The sequence below is a fragment of the Limulus polyphemus genome, unplaced genomic scaffold, assembly GCF_000517525.1.
Source record: "Limulus polyphemus unplaced genomic scaffold, Limulus_polyphemus-2.1.2 Scaffold139, whole genome shotgun sequence".
NCBI lineage: Eukaryota > Metazoa > Arthropoda > Merostomata > Xiphosura > Limulidae > Limulus > Limulus polyphemus.
In genome coordinates, this window is record NW_013665749.1 from 857,466 (window position 1) to 877,199 (window position 19,734).

The 19,734-nt window shown below is 35.0% G+C and overlaps 1 protein-coding gene across 4 annotated transcripts in view; it reads left to right on the forward strand.

The window, feature by feature from the left end:
* Positions 1-19,301, forward strand: part of LOC106474524 (ubiquitin-conjugating enzyme E2 variant 2-like) — a 37,051-nt gene extending 17,750 nt beyond the window's left edge. For 2 of the 4 annotated variants that reach the window (XM_022379819.1, XM_022379821.1), the window contains exons 3-5: positions 2,927-3,052; positions 5,175-5,192; positions 18,169-19,301. In XM_022379819.1, coding sequence (XP_022235527.1) covers positions 2,927-3,052; positions 5,175-5,192; positions 18,169-18,309 — 285 coding nt within the window. In that variant the 3' untranslated portion in view covers positions 18,310-19,301. The remainder of the gene's footprint in view (positions 1-2,926; positions 3,053-5,174; positions 5,193-18,168) is intronic. The other 2 variants (XM_022379823.1, XM_013935216.2) reach the window with 1 other exon arrangement.
* Positions 19,302-19,734: the final 433 nt, after the last annotated feature.

The window sequence follows — 19,734 nt, forward strand, 5'->3', positions numbered from 1 at the left end:
GGCACGAGAAAAACATTGCATAACAAACCTTAAGATTTAATAAAAAATTATATTTTATGTATGAAAATCTGCCAAATTTTGTTAACGTACACCAATTTAAAAGTTGTACCATGAAAAATATAACAAGCACAAAATGGTTATGAAGTCAGGCCCAGGGACCGAGCCCATGTTGAAAGAGTTAATGGCAAACAATTGTAGCATTCTAAGGTGGAATTCTCCAGGAATTGGAGAATGACTTGGAAGAAACTGGTAGTCACAACATCATAGAAAATTGTTGATAATACTGTTGGTGTTATAAGTTTTAGTCTTACAGTATTATTTTATTTGATTGCAGAGTCTTCTAGTATATCCCTGGTTCCGCTTTGGGAATGTGGACTCGTATACCATTAGTGCATAATTCAATGAATGTTATTTATTTTTATTTAAAGTTGAAAAGTCCTTTTAACCAAGACATTCTAACTGAACTTGCAGATATTGTTATTTGATAACTTTCTTCTTGATCACAGATGAAGTAGTGCTAAGTATGGTAAGACTAAAGCAACGATTCTCAAACTTTTTCGTCTGTGGACCACTTCAGCAGGGCAAATGAACTCACAGACCACCTACCAGTCCTAACCCACTTCCTTTTACTTGCCACTACAAAAAAAACTCATCACTAACTTGCAGTTTGGATCAGTCCATTACCACTTGGAGGATTATCGTGGACCACACTTTAAGAACCACTGGACTTAAAATAACAGTTTTATTTGTAACATCTAAAATAACAGCAAATTTGTTATTTAGTTTTTCAGTTTTTATGTGGATTATTCTATTAAAATTTTCAGCATTGCAACCAAACTTTTTCACAGAAGTGCTTGAAAAGGCTAGCTAGCTCAGTAGCCAATCCATTTAAATATTTTTACCAATAAATATGAAATTTGATTGTATCATTACAGAATTTAAGTGTTTTAGAAACATTTTTAGTTATATCCAGTACAGTTTGATTCTCAGCAAACACAGAGTTAGAACAATCGATGGTTTTGTCCATAGGTATGTTTGAAAGCAATGACACTATCATAATTAGTACAATGAACATCATCATTAAACTGTGTCTGTTTCAATATATTTCACAAATTCTGATATGATACATAACATTCACTTACATGTAGCTTTCCTGATTAAGTGCTGCACTCTATATGTAAACTTTTTGCTTGCCAGTAGCCACCTAAAGTCATGTTTCATATGATATGTTCATGCATTGTTGCATGCAAGTGAGCATGTGACAACCCTCCACCAATAGGAGTGTGACACACCCTCCTTGTGCAGCCAACTCCCTCTTCACTGATTGTTCAACAATCATCACTTCTCGATATATGGCACTAGTTTATGAAGATGTGTCATTTTTTCACTTGTGAGCTTTTGAGATATAGGTGTTTTTTGTGGAAGTATCTACAAAAACCCTAACTGTTATGGAAATATTAAATTTAGATTTTGTTTACTACATTTCTGCACCTGCAGATTTTGTAACCTTATTATTCACATGGGTGAAGAGTGAACCCTCATTCAGATGAATTGCAATCTATACTGTTCATTGTTATAGGATTTTGCATTCCATGGATTTCCTTTGGGCACTTCCTGAAGGGGGCTCATCTAGGTAACTTTTGTATTGGTCCCTCCACCACTTCAAAGTGGGATTCTAGCTGTATGTAATCAGAGGTAATGTATCATATCAGAAGTTAACATTTTTCAACACTGAAAATGTATTTCCAATATACACTTACCTCTAATCATACTTCCCACCTGTCCTTTTTTTTTGGCTACTCTCAAAGTAATAATTACAGAATCAGAATGTAGGGTGTATCACACTCCTGTTGGTGGAGGGGTGTCACATGCTCATCTCCATACAACAGCATAGCATTATCATGTGAAACACATGATTTTAGATGCGAGTCTCAAGACTAATGGTGAGTGAAAAAGTTCACATATGGAGGGCAACACTGAATCGGGAAAACTATATGTGAGAGAGGTAAGTATCTATCAGAAACACATTTTCAGTGTTGGAAAATATTAATCTCAAAAGTATCCTTAACAGAATATTCATTTTGTAAAAACTTTTAAAAAATGGTCAAAAGTCTTGCTGATGGTTGATTATATATGTCTACACTAGAAACAGTTCATCAAACCAGACATTTCTCTTTGTGAACCTTAGGAAGCCCATATAAAATCCCACACTTTAAGCCTATTGTTCTGATATTTTGGTAAATTTCTTCCACATGATGCACTTGTTTTTCTTCTTTTTTTTATCTTCAAAAGGTATCTCGTAAGTTTGGCCTCCCTGGTTGGTGTGGGATCACTCCTAATTTCTGAAAGCTTATCCGTATTGAACTTCGATCATTGAATATGAGGTGGACTAAAAACTCTTATTTTCTCACTTAATCTTTATTTGTACTGGTTACCAGTTATTTGAATTATTTTGGAGCCTCCATAACATTCAATTTGATTAGATTGTGTAAAGCTAGGTGTGACCAAGGTTTATATCATTAATTATGCTATAGTACAGTACTATGTTATCAATAAAACTTTTCACAAGAAATGATTTACATGATACAACTGCATTATGACATAATTTGAATATTGTTTTTCTTGTTTGTGCATACGTCATAGAGGGTGAGTATTAAAGTTTATTAAAAATGGGTGTTTTCTGACTCCTACCTTCCTGTTATATATTTCATTTGAAATTTACTTTTAAAGTGAGAGCTTTGAAAAACAGTGAATACGTATAACCACACTGGCCTTCCATTAATGTAATACAGTATTTGAATGTTTAATTTCACTGTCATTCCTAGATTTTAATGTTTTGAAATTCAGACCGACAGGGATTTAAAGCTAGCTTTACAATGAAAAAATGGTACCTTGTATAAGCATATATTTTTATTTTATATTTTAGACACCATATGAAAATAGGATTTACAGTTTAAAGCTAGAATGTGGCTCACAGTATCCAGAAGAACCTCCCATATGTAGGTTTCTAACAAAAATAAAAATGAATGGAGTTAGTGAAAGTACTGGTCTGGTGAGTAGATGTTTTTTTAATACTCACTTAATATTAAAATATAGTATATTAACCTCATTGAGCAAAATTTGTTGTTGACAATGGATTTATCAAAAATAGTGTGTTAGAAATAGTTATTATACATTCTTCCAATTCTTGAAAATAAATAATAGACTATATAAAGAATGTAGTGTTAAAAATATAATAAACTTAATACTAATGTTTAATGACAAGTATAATTAAATTTAGCCTCAATCTACCATATAGAATAACCAAATCAGCCAAAACTTATATTTTGATATGTTTGCCATGTAATATTCCTGTACTAAAAGCTATGAGTAGATTCACCCCAGTACTTCTAGGAATACTATGACTGCCTGTACGTTTATAGGCATTGTGCTGTTTTGACACTGTCTGGTTTTGTATGACAGTTAGTGACATTGTAAACTCTGACTATACTCTGATGCAGTTCATTTTCATGCAATATAGGGTGAGCAATCTCACGATCTTTGCATTTTAAAGATATTATTTCCATACAGCATCTTTTTTTTTATTCATGTACAGATAGCTGAAAGCTGAGAGAACTTTTTTGTTGCATGATATAAATCTTTTGAATGATACTAAAGCAATCTGTTAAATAAGTTGTTGGGTGTGAAAAGCTAAAAAAGGGACTTAAGTGATAAACTAGTGATAGGCACAGAATAGTTAAAAAAAAGTTTTCACAAGGATAAATATAGAATGTAACAAGAAGTGAAAAAAAAGTAATGATTCAACCAATTAAAATTTGTATATAATTATTTTCAATTTAAAGAGTAATTCATGTTTTTCCAGAACTAAGAAAAGCTTGTGGTATATTAAAGTATTTGCTATCCACCATTTATCAGTTTTCACATTGCACGTGTAATCTATACAATTTAGCCTTTAAACTAAAACTTATTTCCTTAAACATGAAGTACACATCTTTTAAAATTAGGTGCAGACAATTTGAAGCTCCTTTTGTTAGTAGATGCAATAAACATATAATCTGAATTAGTATATCTAAAAGGATAATAAACTATTAAATCTGAATATCACTTTCACGCTGGAAAGGATTTTTACATTTGACCCAAATGTTTAACCCAACTTTACCACCACTGGTCAGAATAACCTAAGACCTTCTCCAGCCTCTTTAATAGATATTTTAAATTTAGATATTAAGATGTTTCCAGACTATTTTTTCCTTTTCTCAAAATAATCCATTTATTTCAGTTCATGTCATTTACCCTTGTTTCTAATTTTTAACAATTTTTCAAATTTTATGTATATATGCATATAGACACACAAACAGGTTACACATTGGTATTATCATGTACATTATACTTCATGTTAATTATGGTGTAATGATGTTGATTTTTGTAACATTTTATCTATTGTAAGGTTCATCTTGTGCCTCCGAAGAACTATACTTTAACTTAGAACAAGAGTCTAATTGAAGATATGTATTTCATAATTATACGTACTTTCATTTTAAATTTTAGCTGCAGCTCATAGAATGGTTCTGAGTTTTTTTCATGTACAAACTTTAAGCTCATAGGTCCATCATCTCTTGACCGATTTGGTATTGCTGGCACACACAAATATTAATTTACTCTAATCCTGCCTGAAAGAATTTCAGGTGCTGTTGCTAGCGAGGATTCCCTCTTGTCACGTTTTTATTTTATTATGTTATTTTATTGTTTGGTGTCTAAAATCAAGTGCTTATGCTCTTTTAAATAAGCTATTTTTTCTCTATATATTAGAGGATGGTTATTATTACCATAATATATAAGTATATAATGCTTTTCACCTTCATCGTACTTGAATAGTTTACCTTGAAATAAACATTCACTCTCAGCATTTCCATTGCTTAATAACACACATTTCTTTAATTGTGATTGGTTGGCTTTCACAGCTACCTCAACAAACACTTCCTGCTCATGTGATGTGTGCATCTTTTCCATATTCATTACCCCACACTCTTTACCCTTTTTACTCATGAAGAAAAATAGTCAATTAATATTTGAAAACACTCGAGTTTTGGGGTCTTTTGAAATCTAATTGATTTTTTGGTGATCCTTTATGCTAATTCTTTCATCTTGGCTGATATTCCACTTGTGGACTACAGACCAGATTTTTACCAAAGGTAAGTAACCTCTTCTTTCACCTTCCATTTTTATTTTTGGAGACTTCATAATCAAATACCTTTACCAACACCTTGTTTACCTTGAAAACGACCATGTTTTAATTCAATCTCTCACTCACTGGACCTATTTCACTTGATCTTTTGGATTCTATAACTTCAGTACCACAGTATGTAAAATATCTGATCCTTCCTGTTTGACTAATGACCTCAAACTTAAAGTCTGCTTATCATTGTTCAAACAACTTACAAACCTTACTGTCTCATACTTTGACTCACCAGGTCAATTTCTCCAGTATTATGTACCACGATTTCAAGAGACATACTGATTTCTCTCAGAAAGAGAAGTTTAACACTCTTGTATGCAACCTCTGTCTACATATTCATGCCTTGCTTTCTTTTACAACACTAACTTCACATCTGGGATTACGAAGTAATTCTTAGCAAGAGATGGCCTACACCTTTATTACCAAAGAATCTTTTCCCTTTCCTGTAACTTTTGCTGCTTTTTTTGCTAACTGAATTTTACCTTGTCTGCAGACTAACACTGTACAATTAAACCTAAACACCTCAAATTTCTCTACTTCTAGACCTTCCTCTATCTCTTCTGATACCCAACTCTCGATGCAGAAGCATACTTCTTCCAGTACCCTGCAGCTCAAAGAATCTGCAGTTGTATGCACATCTCTTTTCAAATTCCAGACACTATTTTTATCTCTTGTTCCCCCTAGCACTCTTGCAGAAACTTCCACACACCTCAAACAACCTTTTCACTCCTCTGCTACTACACAGGTTCCTTCTAATTTTAACACTAAAGAACCTTTCAATTTTCTTAGATCATACACATCTCTAAGCATAAAATCACCCTTTACTATATGAGCCCATAACAGTCAAGCAGTTTTCATTTCAATGAAAGCAAATTTTCCACTCAACTTCCATTAAACTCCAATACAACAGTAACCTCTCTTCACATATAGCTTTCTTGACTTAGTGCTGCTCTCTATGTGTGAACTTTTTTGCTCACCAATAACTTTGAGGCTCCGACCTAAACTCATATATTTACACATGATATTGCAGCATCGTTGCATGCAATTGAGCATGTGACAACCCTCCACCAATAGGAATGCAACATGGCTTCCTAGCAGATTTGACTCCCTCTATACTGATTGTACAATCATCACTTCTCATTTTGGCACTCGTGCTCATGAGCTTTATTGATATTGGTGTTTATTGTGGAAGTATCTACAAAAAAACACCCACTCTTGTGGAAGGATAACTTTGAATTTTAGTTATCAAAATTTCTGCACCAGCAGATTTGGTGGACTTTTATTACAATATTATGAATTTACACGTGAAAGTAACTTTCACTTTGTGTGGTGTGGGACAACAAGATGTTGTTCATGCTGTACAAACAACTACAGTGGCATCGGGTTTCTCTTTATCTGTTGAGTAAGTGATGCTATTGTGTGATGGAGTCTTTCATGTCATCTGGGCCTTCTTCTGAACCTGAAACTGGTATAACTCCTCCTAGGAATCCCGTCCATGATGATGACAATTTTGACAATATTTTACCACCACCTGCTTTTGATAGCTGTTCTACCAATACTGCCTTGGACCCACGTACACCTTCTTTGTCTTTTAAGTATGTTACTTTTCTCTCTCTCTCTTTCTCTCCTGTATCGTATGATTCTTCTCCTTCACTTCTTCCTTTCTTCTGACTATTATGTTTTTCCTCCATGTCCAGATATTCAAATTTATATTGAACAATTTTTATTTCAACTTCACTCAGGTGCTTACATGCCTGGATGACAGATATGCCTTGGCATATCATCAGGCACAATTCCCTTTCTTGGATTCCCAAACTCTGGAGTCTCTTCTTCAGGCTTGGGGTTGAAATCCTCTGTCTTCTGTTCAATTTTCTCAAGCCCAATTTGCACACCTTTGTCTTACCCTTACTACCCTGTTGCATTATCTTTTTGCCATTCATTTTCCATCTGAGGCTATTTACTGTTCCCCTGAGGGGTTTTCAGCAGATGATTATTCCCTTATCTTCTCTACTATGGTACGTTCTTCCTCAACTTTGTCCCTTTTGACTTGTTGCTCTGTTGCTGGGATTTGTTATGGAGGGTTGCCCTTCTTACTCAAGTACGTTTGCTTCTCTCTTATCTCAGAGACTTTCATTGGGCTCATTTATGCCACCAAGGTGTTTTTGGTGAAGTATTGTATTCTCTGAAGTTGTGGGTTAAGGCTGTACATCAACATTCTTTCTCGTCCTTCCTTGTTTCATGTTTTTCCCAATCTCCTTCGTTTCCCACTGCAGTCTTCTGTCCTTTTGCATCCTGTCCTCTTCCTGCCCCTTTCTCCCATTTCTCTGCTCCCATGCTCCCAACCATTCCACCTCTGTGCATAGATTTCAGTGCTGAGTGCTGACAATCTTGTTGGTGACATTTCTTTAGGCCCTGTGGATCTTTCTTCTGCTTGAGACTGATCGTTTTATCAAAGAGACTTACCTTTTATCTTTCCTTTCTTCATTCCTTGTCTCATGTTATCATTCATTTTCCTCTTCCAAGGGATCCTGTATCTTGCCAGCATCTCTCAGGGGGGGATGCCAGACTTGTTGGCCAAGGACACTTCAAATGAGTTTCTCATTCTTCTCCAGGATTTCATCCCTGTCTGTTTATTCTTTCCAAAAAAACTGTGGATTGGCATCCCATAATATATTTTTCACATCTCAATCAATTTCTCAACCGTCCTTGGTTTACCATGAAGAGTTTTTTGCACCCTCCAGTAATTGTTTGCTCTGGGGCTTTGATGTGTATCTTCACACTCCCATTTCCCCAACATCCAGAGTTTATCTTTGGTTTTTTCATTGATGTCAGGTTTATGAGTTCTGTGTTCTCTTTTTTGGCTTGTCATTGGCCCTGTATGTTGTTTGTCAACTAGTGCATGCTTTTTCTCATCACATTCGTGGTTTAGATTGTGGTTTTGCCATATATGGATGACTGGCTTCTTTTGGCTGTTTCCCAGCGAGTCTCTTAAGAGCATACTTTTCCCCATCTTTGGGAAGTGGCTCTTCTTGGTTGGTTAGTCAAGCTGGAGGAGTCTCACCTCATACCCACTTAATATCTAGTTCGCTTGTGTGTGTTCTTTAGTTCCCATCTCAGCAGGGCTCAGCCTTCTCTGCTTTATTTGTGGACCATGGAAAGTTTGGTTTCCACAACTTTATCCTCTTCTTCTCTTCCTGCAGAGGAGATTCTCTTCCTTTTAGGGACATGAGCTTCTGTGGAACCCCTTATTCCCTTTAGACATGCTCACAGTATGCTCATATTTTACAGTAGACTTTACACAATCAATGGAAATTCTCTCAGGAACACTTTTCCTCCCTTATTCATCTTCCTCTTTCCTTACATGATGATTTCACCTGGTGGCTCAACAGAACCAATACCACAAAGGGTATTACTCTTCATCCCTCTTATCCAGATCTTCATCTTTTGACACATGCTTCCCTGATGGGGTGGTGCACTTGTCTCAACTCCTTCATATCAACTTCTCAGAACTTTTAGCAGTTTTTTTTTAGCTTGGATTATTTCCTTCTATTGATACAAAGCCATTTGGTAATGATTCATATAGACAACAACTGTAATATCCTATATCAATTGCCAGGATGGCACTCAGTCTTGCTCTCTCTTTCTTAACCATAAAACTCCTTTTCTGGCCCATTTTCTATATGTTCCAGGGTCCTTATTTGGCATTGTCGTGCATCCCCTCATAGGATCCGATGGTGGGTGAGGTCAGTGGGTACTGAATCTTTCTCCTTTTATTACGGATCCCCCAAATCCTAAAAAAAAAGAATTAAAAATACAGCTAATTGGTAAATGACCACGTCTTGAAAACTGACCAGCAATCTTCAACCCATTCTGAACCTGTACCTCGTTTTCTGATCTTGCATTCTATTTCAGGCAAATCTTTATGGCAAATGTTTCCCGTTTGTATTCAGAATGGATTATAGGGGTTTGCTGGCTCTCCAAAGTCAGTTAAGAAGCTACATTCTGGAGAAGTCTTCATGGAAACATCCACACCAAAACACAGCAAACTCCTCCTGAATTCAAAGACCATTGGGGATATACCCATTGAGGTTACTCCCCATGCTACTTTGAATTCCTCACAAGGAGTTATTGTTGACAGGGATTTGAAGAACATCCCTGAGTTGGAGACTGTCGCATTTTCTCCAGCCAAGGAGTTTCTGCAGTGCGACATATATCTCCACTCATAAAAAAGGAATTATGATGCCTACCAATGGTCTTATTTTGACGTTTACATTGCCACATCCACCTGTAAGGTATAACCATATATTCCTAACCCTCTCAGATGTTGCCAGTGTCAACAGTTTGGTCATTCAAAGGCATCTTCTCTTGGTTCTGTGATGTGTGCTCATTGTGGTGGCAAAAACCATGATGCCTACGAGTGTGAACTGGACCCTTGCTGTGTTAATTGTGGTGGTTACCACTCCTCTTGCTATTGTTCTTGCCCTAAATGGGTTGAGGAGAAAGAGGTACATTGTTTAAAAACTGTTAACAACGTTTCTTACCCCGAGGCTCAGAAGTTATTGTCCTCTACTCCATCTTGGACATATTCCACTGCACTACTCTCCACTGCTACTGTGAGAGTGCAGATGGACCTTTCCATGCCTCCTTCAGAGTCTTTCTCACACCATTTGAAGAGTCTTTTGCACTCTGTGGATAAAAGAGTTGACAAATCAACTTCTACTCCTGTCTCTGTCCTACCATTGCTTCCAGTGTCTGCTCTGGTCCATCTTCTTCAGCCCGAGATGCAAAACGATTATTCATTCATGCCCTCAGTCACTGGAATCTACTTCTACTGACAGACATCTGCCCACTATACCCCAGGCAGGATCCAATGGAGGTCAATAGACCTCTTTTTAGTAAAGAAAAACAGCGTGGTCATAAATAGAAGGTTTCTCTGCTTAGTCTCTGCCTAAATATAAATGGCCACTTTGATACAATGGAACTGATGAGGATTTTGTTCTAATTTGGATGACATTAAGGCCTTGATTGATTCCTATCATCCTGTGTGTCTCTCCTTGACAGGTCATATTCTTGAAGCCTGCCAACACTGTCACCTTTCACCAGTTTTACTAGAATGACAGGTTGTGTGATGGACGAGTTCATGGATGGATGGCACTGCTGGTTGACCAGCATGTACCCACTTTGTCTGCCACACGATACACTCTTGGAGGCCACAGCCATCTGTATCTCTTTGGGTCATACCTTCACTGTTTGTTCCCTCTACCTGTATCACAGAGAGACTTATGATCAATCAGGCATTGATGCTCTTATCAAACAGTTGCCTTTTCCCTTTTTCATCTTGGGAGAATATAATGGACACCCTTTGGGGTGGTGCTGATATTGATGGGAGGGTTCCTTCCGTGGAGCATATGCTCTCAGATAACAACCTGTTTCTCTTCAATACTGGTTCTTTTATATATTTTCATGCACCTAGTCAGTCTTTTACTGCTATTGATTTGTCTATGTGTTTCCCTTCACTTTTTTCTCATTTTTCTTGGAGGGTTGACAGTGACCTATGGGGAAGTGATCATTTTCCTATAGTTTTGAGTGAGATTGGCCATTGTCAATGCAACCCAACTCGAGTGCCACGGTGGAAGTTGGAACAGGCTGACTGGCTCTCTTTCACCTCTCTCTTTAAACTCAAACCTGCTGTTGTTAGTCTTCCATCTGTTAATGACTGTGTGGAGGCAGTAACTGATTGCTTCATTCAAGCAGCTGTTCATTCTATACCCAAAACCTTGGCACGTTCCCCACAGTATCTTCATCAATGGTGGTCTCTAGCCTGCCAGCAGGCAGGGAAGGCTCGGAAACAGGCCTGAGATACCTTTTGCAGGTATCCCACTCATTACAACCGCATTGCTTTTCAGTGGGCCTGTGCCCATACTCAGTAGGTCAGATGTCAAAACCAAAAGGAATCTTGGATTAGGTTCACAACTAGCATCTCTTCTATCGCCAGTTCCAAAGTCCTATGAATAGGGGACAAGATTCGGAATGTCAATGGGAGGTTTCCATCTTGTTCTCCAATGGTCAGGAAGCTGTTGATGTACAGAGCATCACTGATACTCTCAGTGAGAGCTTTTCTCATTTTTCCAGGACTTCTGTTTTTCCCCACCTTCTTGGCCGTGAGTCTCGAGCAGAGCAATCACGTCTTTCCTTTTAGACCAATTGTCTCTATGACTATAATTGCCCCATTGTGTTGGTGGAACTCAAGCTTCCTCTTCAACGGTCTGGCATTACATTGGTCGCACCTGATGATGTTCACTATGAGATGTTGCACCATCTCTCTCGTGCCTTTCTTGCTCTTCTTCTGGTTGTCTTTAACTGGATCTGGCAGGAGAATGTTTTTCCTTATGCTTAGTGCCAGGCTATTGTCCTACCTTTTTCTAAGCCTGGAAAGGATCCCAAGATTCCTTCTAATTATTGCCCAATTGCTTTGACTAGCTGTCTCTGTAAGGTCTTAGAGAGGATGGTTAATTTTTTGTCTTGTTTGATTCAAGGAATCAAACAACCTCCTCTCCCCACCCAGTGTGGGTTCTGTCAGCAACGATCCCCCATGGACCACCTGATTCAACTTGAAACCTCGATCAGAGAAGCCTTCCTCAAGAGAGAACATCTTGTTTCTGTCTACTTTTATCTTGAGAAGGCTTATGAAGGCATTTTGCAGGACCTCCATTTATATGGGTTGCATGGCCATTTGCCCATTTTTATTCTTAATTTTTTACACGAAAGGTGATTCCAAGTCTGTGTGGATTCGACCCTTTCCCATTCTTTCACACAAGAACTTGGAGTCCCTCAGAGCTGTGTCTTGAGAGTACCAAGATCAGTGCTATCACTAAACAACTACCTCCTATGGTTGCAAATGGCTTTATGTTAATGACTTCCACATCTCATGTCAGGTGTCAAACATGAGGTTTATTGAGCTTCAAACTGCCCTCAATCACTTATTGAAGTGGATTACAGCAAATGGTTTTACCTTTTCTTTCTCCAAAACCGTTCGCATGCACTTTTGCTACCAACAGGGTTTACACACTGATCCCGAGCTCCGTCTTAGTGATGCAGTTCTTCCCATGGTCTCTGAGGCAAAGTTCTTGGGGCTTATCTTTCACCAGAAGCTTGCTTTTATTTCTCACATCAAGCAGCTACGTGTCAAGTGTACAAGGGCAGTGAACATCCTCCGGGTCCTTTTTACCACCTCTTGAGGAGTGGATCGATGTTCTATGCTCACGATCTATCGTGCCCTCATTTGATCCTAACTGGACTATGGAGCTCTGGTCTATGGTTCTGCCTTGAAGATGTTGGACCCCATTCACCATCTGGGGCTTTTCACACTTCTCCAGTCCAGAATTTGTACATTGAGTCCCACAAACCTCCTCTTCACCTCCGCCGTTTGGAACTTTCTCTGCAGTATGCTACCAAGCTTCTATCCTTACTACAACATCCCACCTGGGGTTGTGTCTTCCTTTCTCAGTGGGCTATGCTCTTTCAGAATAGACAATCTGCCATTCTTTCTTTTGGCCAATTCAGCCAGCTGCACCTGGCTGAATTGGGTCTGTCATCGGATGACATTGCTGTCTCCAATATCAGCTCATCCTACCATGACTTATTGCCATCCCCAACTACCGTAACCTTTCTTTGAGTCATCTGAGTAAGATGGATACTCCCAACTGGAAGTACCATCTTATCTTTGCAGAACATCTTTCAAACCATTCTTCTGTTTCTACAGATGGTTCAAAATCAGGTGACTCTGTGGGCTCTGCCATGGTTTGTTGTGGCTTGGTGGTTGCTCACAGGATCCTCTCAATAATCTACCTCTGCTCTGTAAAACATTATCTAAAGGTGAAATTAACCTTCTTAACAAATGTCTCAACTTTTTTTCACCCAGTTTCAAAGTTATTTCCAACTTACAAAAACTTGTTTACAGGCTCAGGCTTTTTGTAATTTTTTACAACAAAACTCATAACTCACAGTTCAAAGAGAAATCCACCTGGTCATTCCCAATCAACAGGGAGCAACACTAAGCTTTATTACTTACCATTAAAAATGAAGTGATTCCAAACTATAGAATAATCTCTTCTACAATAAACATTACAAAGACATTGGTATTGGTCTGTCTTACAAAGTTGGCATCACTGTCACTCTTAAGAAAACTGACCTTATCAACAAAGCTTACCAACAACTAAATGATACTAACTACTATAAAAAAAAATAGGTGTTGACCCAACCTCTCAGTTTGTTAAAACTATTGAGGAAGTACTAAACAACTTACAGAAAAACCAACTCGTCAGTTGTGACACTCTAAAATTCATTTTACTTAAACACCCCTACTCCAAATTATAGTATTTTGGCACTTGTGTATAAAGTTAAAATCATAAATAATATTCAATGTTAAATTGGTACACAGTTAAAAACATTTTATTTAGGCCTATCTATGGCCTTCCAAACGTTGAAGACTACATGTTTCGGCATTGAGTATGACGTTGTAACGTCGAAACATGTTGAGTCGTCAACTTTTTGAAAGCCATAGATAGGCCTAAATAAAATGTTTTTAACTGTGTACCAGTTTAACATTGAATATTATTTATGATTTTACCCCTACTCCAATTCGCTTTTACATATTAACAAAGATACACAAACCATGTTGCTATATTATTTCGAACACTGGTATGCATGCTGAAAATCTATCTACATTGACTATATCTTATATTATAGACATGTTTTGAACTTGATTTGCAACATTAACAGTAAAGGCCCACTCCTTCCAAACACTTCTTGTAATATGGATGTATCTTCACTTTACACATATATATCCCAAACGATGAAGGCCAGAAAGCTCTTGAATATCTCCTATTGAAATCTAACACAGCCAACATGTAGCCTATCACAGACTTACTTAGATTGGTTCTTACTCTTAATGGTTTTGAATTTGGTAATGACTTCTTTTTGACAAAAGGGTACCAAAATGTCACTAAATTATGTCAATATTTAATGGGAAACTTAGAAACTAGACCATTATAAAGTTGTAAAGACAAACCAAGAATCTGAAGATGCTACACTGATAATTTTTTTCATCCGGATAAGCAACAAAAGTTTCTTATTATCCCTTTATAGATGTGCAAACCGCTTCTGTAGTTCTATTAAATTCACTTTGGATTACTCTGTTACTCAGATCGACTTTTTAGACATTAATACTGAATGACGGTTGTCTACACACTGATCTCTACTGAAAGCAGACTGATGGTCCACAATACCTGCACTACAGAAGTTGTCACCCTCCACACGCTAATTGTATATTACATTTAGCCAAGCCGTAAGATTCAATAACACCTGCTCTGAGATAAGAACAATGAAAGTCACATTGATTGGATAAAAAAACAATGACAGAAAAATCAAAGAAATTAACAAAACTAACAATATCTCACTTGATAATGCTATGAATCAGTCACTGGACACAAACTTCTCTCTGTTCACTGGTTATTTCCTATCACCCAAAATAAAAAAACCTACCTTAGATCCTGAAGAAATGCCCGAATGTCCATGAATGGACCAACCCTGTATTGGAGAATAAATGTTGACTATAATTCTGAATTTATAGGAGTTTATCTTCACAGAATGTGGCTTTTAGTAAAATCTACAAGTCTATTGTACACAAAAAATCAGATGTGTTAGAGAAATATTTGTACTCAAGATATGTCTCTGACTTGACTGTCATCTGATTCAGACTCTGACAAATCAGAGTGATGGTGATGTTCATGTAAAGAATAAAAATACTTTTGTCCATTCTACAATTTGCATAACCTCTAAGATTTCTGAAATAAATATCTACAGCTTTTTTTTTTCAGCATTCCTGTATATTGTATGTGGTATTCACTCTTCTCTATCACGAGGTGTAGCTAAATAAAGAATTTAGGGTAAAATGAATAGTTTATCTGTGATATCAAATACATAGTACCATGTTGAATGGCACTCTGTAAAAGATTATGACATGCACACTTTGGCCACTACTTGTACTCATAGAGTTGATGATTGATGAAAATAAATTCTTCTAGATGCTTCTTTTTTCTTTTCAGAGAAACATAACTTTAAAATCACACTTAGCTCACTCTAAATTTGGTTTTAATCATCCATTAGGCACTGCCATACCTGTAAGTTTATGCAACACACACTCCAATTCTCTGGTAAAGAAAAGTAAAAACAATACAAAATCACAAAACTCATAACTCGCACCACTAAAAAATGCAATTTATCTAATCCAGTATCAGACATGTAACTTTCAGTATATCAGACAAACCAACGTAACTGTAAGAAAATGTTTGAATAATCACAAATCTTCAATTTCCACGAACAAAAAACTTTCTGTAGCTAAACTTTAATGTGCCCAACCACTCACTTGAAAACATTAAACTCATAAGTATAGACACTGTTTTCACATTCAGAGAGGCAAAATTAAGAATGCTTTCTCAATAGTATCTCTGAATATTGTAATGCCAAATGGCACCAGTCTTAACCCTGGGATTTTTGACCTTGGTACCTTTCCAAAAAAAAGCCCTAATATTAACTTTTTTCATTTCCATACCCATATTTAACCTATAGGTGTGAATGAAAACCCTATAACCCAAGAGCTTTCGAAAGGTGTACCTTTCTTTATCAGGGGCAAACTGATAGGTAGTCACCCTCCATTAATTTCTTAATTATTATTACCATTTTGTAAATCTGCAAGGGTTATTCCATATGTTTTTATCCTATTGATTTATCGTGTTTTTACCCCTTAAAGCATAAATAAATAAATAAAATATAAAATATTTAAAAGAATATTTTCATTTGAATTTTTATCTTGTCACTTTTTTATGATTTGGTCCCTAAAATCAAATACTTTTGCTCTTTTAAGTAAACTATTTTCTCCCTTTATATATATTAGAGAATACACTTAGACTAATTCTTACTGTTAATGGTTTTAAATTTAATAATGACTTCTTTTAGATAAAAGGCATGGAATTTACTCTCCTTTATCATGAGTTGTCACTAAATCAGCAATTTAAAGTAAAATGAATAGTTGATAACTAACATTAAACACATAATACCATGCTGCATAGCCTCTAGAACATCTGAAATGAACAGCTATGGTATTCTTTCAGCATCCCTGTCATGTGACAAAGATGGCATCATTATCACCCTAAAGAAAACGGACTTTATCATTGAAGCTTACCAACAACTAAATGTATTTTGTAATATGTACATATTTTTCATACTTATTACCACACACACTCTTTAACTTTTATTTTTTTTTACTCCAGAAATAAAATAGTCAACTATTTGAAAGCATTCAAATTTCTGGGTCATTTTTCTTAAAATATGTATTACTGAGGTATTCTTGAAAACCTAAATAGAAAACTCATGAAATTAGGAATATAGTTTTATTGAGTTTAAATATGTTAAGAAGCCTTTTCAGAAAGCCTTCATGTTGAAAATTAGTTTTAACAAGTTAAGTTTAAAGAAAAAATGTAACTATGCTATTAAAAACAAATTTAAATTGGGTCACATTTAGAAAATAATGTTACAAAAACATTTTTTGTTGTATGCAAATATATACATTCTCAGTTAAATAGATTCATAATGAGATTCTAGTATTTCCATCATTTGAGGTAGGAATAATGTGTCATTAATATCCATATTATTGTGCTGACCATATTACGAAAGTCACTTCTACTGCTTACATGTATTTACCATTATCATGGTCTGTCAAATAAATCTTATAGATTCATAATTTTATTCTTGTTTTCCTTATGTAGGGTGGAAAACAAGTAAATTTTTTATAGGTAATTCAAATTTATCAATGAAAATTGAATTTCACATTATGAAGAAATACAAGATTCAAAAAGTTGTCAGTAACATTTTATTTTTGTAATCTAGATAACAATGACATTTCATACGTTAAGTAGTCAAACATGGATGATGTAAGAACCACAAGATAAATGTATATATTGTTTTGTTACCAAAGTAGTTACCATTTTTAGAACAAATTCTTAGAATTGTGTAGAAAACATCTTATGAGAAAGATAGTTTCTTCAAAAGACAGGCTAGAGAGAATTTGAATTGATTTTGTTTTTTCTTTTATTATTGAAACAGTTCAATTTCATTACTCATTATTTAAGTTTTAATACTTACATTATTTAATTCGGTTAAAGGCAAAACTGTTTATATCGTAGAATTTCATCTAGGTTTTCAAACATAAGTCACATATTCAGAAAGAATATTTTTTGAAAAAGAGCATGCAAACAACTAAAAACACTTCACATTTTCTTATAAAGCTTAGATACGTTACTCATATTTTAATTTTAAAATGGTTCAAACTAAATGTGTAGTTGTGAAAATTACTTCAATTTTCTAAAAATATCACAAATTAGGACTTCGTAAAGACACCATTTAGGGTCTCACGTTAAACTTTACATAAATTATGATTTTAGTTAGTTTATGTCATTTAAATAGTTCTATTGGAATTCTTGTAGTTACATGGCATAAGGTAAAAATAATTTTGTATTTTTATCCCTGCATTACTGAGGCACTAGTATCAAAACTAGTTTTCTGCTTATTTCTTATGTGTCTGTCAAATAGGACTTCATTTAATTCGTGTAGTAAATTCAGAATTTTTTGTGTTTAAATTCATATAGGGTGAAAAATATGTGAAACAGTGTTTATGATTAAGTTGACATCTTGTTCAGGAATATTGTTTTTCATACTTTGGCAAATATTTAAATTAGGTTCAGACCTTGTTTTCTCATATCATAAGCAGTAAACAGGAAAAAATATTTATTCATGTTCTGTGTGTTATTTTATTAGATTGTATATGAAAAGCTATGATTTAAAATAGATTTGTTAATATGTATTTTTTCTGTTAGGTTGAGAAAAAATCTATTACTGTGCTCAGTCGTTGGCAGAGAACTTGTTCAATTAAGACGGTTCTTCAAGAGCTTCGTAGAGCTATGACATTGAAAGAAAATCAAAGACTCAGTCAACCACCAGAGGGCTGTACTTTTTAGAAAGAATAAACTTTTTGAAATTCAGTTATAATTAGCACTTTGTTGTCCCCATGCTGCTCTAAACAAAGGGATATATATACAGAATCAGGACATTTTGTAATAAAGGCTTTGTTTTTTATCAGTTTAAATTGTGGACCAGCTTTGATTCATTAATCCATTATTTTATTTTTTAATTGTGTTCATAATTTGAGTTCGAACTAAAATTTTTACCCAAAGGTTTTACAACAACATAGAAGATACAGGCTACAGCATCTTTTTGGACAAAATTTTATGAAGATGTGAGCTGCTTACTTTTGAAATTAAGATCTATTAATGTTTTCCATGGCAGCAGCCTGTCAGATCTGAGAAATCATCATTTATATGACAGAAAACTATTCTTACTTTTTTCATATTTTGCTGTTTTAATAAAATTGTTCTAGTGGCATACTATTAAAAAGACCAATGCTTGCTTACTCTCTATCAATTTTATTGTTAACTGTGTTTTATCTCTCTATTCATTTATTCTGAAACTTAATTCTTTCATTATGATAGGAAAAACTCTTGATTAATTAAACATTTTAAGTAACCATGATAAATATACACAGTTTTTCTCCATCTTTGTTGGTAAGCTTTAATATTTATTTCTTCCATTGCAAATATAATGGAGAAATGAGTATTGGGCATATTCATTAGCTTATTGCTCAATTGATAAATTATCATCATTTTTCAAATTGCTCCTTGTCCGTTTTTAGAAACTAGGAATTTCGGTGAGAAAAAAAAAGTTACTTTTTAAGCAAAAAATGTGAAATTTATGTGAATTATTAAGAGCTTCTTCAGTAACAGATAAAAATGTGTATTTATTTGTAGTTAAAATATTATATCAGCTGTGTAAAAAGTATTCCATTAAAAGTTTCTATATTGTGGTTGTTAAAAGTTGTCATAAGAAAGCTTATCATTGTGTACTTGAGACAGCTATTATATGTTAATAAAAGTCTTACTCTTTAAATAATCTAGTTTGTTTTTTGTCTGTAATTTTATTTTTACATCCATTTTATATTGCATGTTTGTAAATAAAGAAGCTGTTGTTATGGTATATCACAAGATGTATTTTTTACTAAACTTTACTGTGCTTTATAGTAAATGCAATTGTGTGTTATATTGGGTTGTTTTAAGATTCTACTGAATCTAATTTATTGGAAACATTAATAAATGGCAGGAAAGCTCTATTTACCTTCAAACTGAACATTTTAAAAATAATTAGAATAATACTTTGATCAGGTTAAGCTGTTTGTTCTGAAGTTCCTAGTTTGTTTCACCTTCAAGATTACCAATACATAAAGGTTCAGTATGCCTTCTGACTAATTCATCAAATTACTTAAAAGTTTTATACAAAAAGTAACACGAAGTTGATAATCGTTCGTTTCTTAATATGCCACTGGAAAGTGG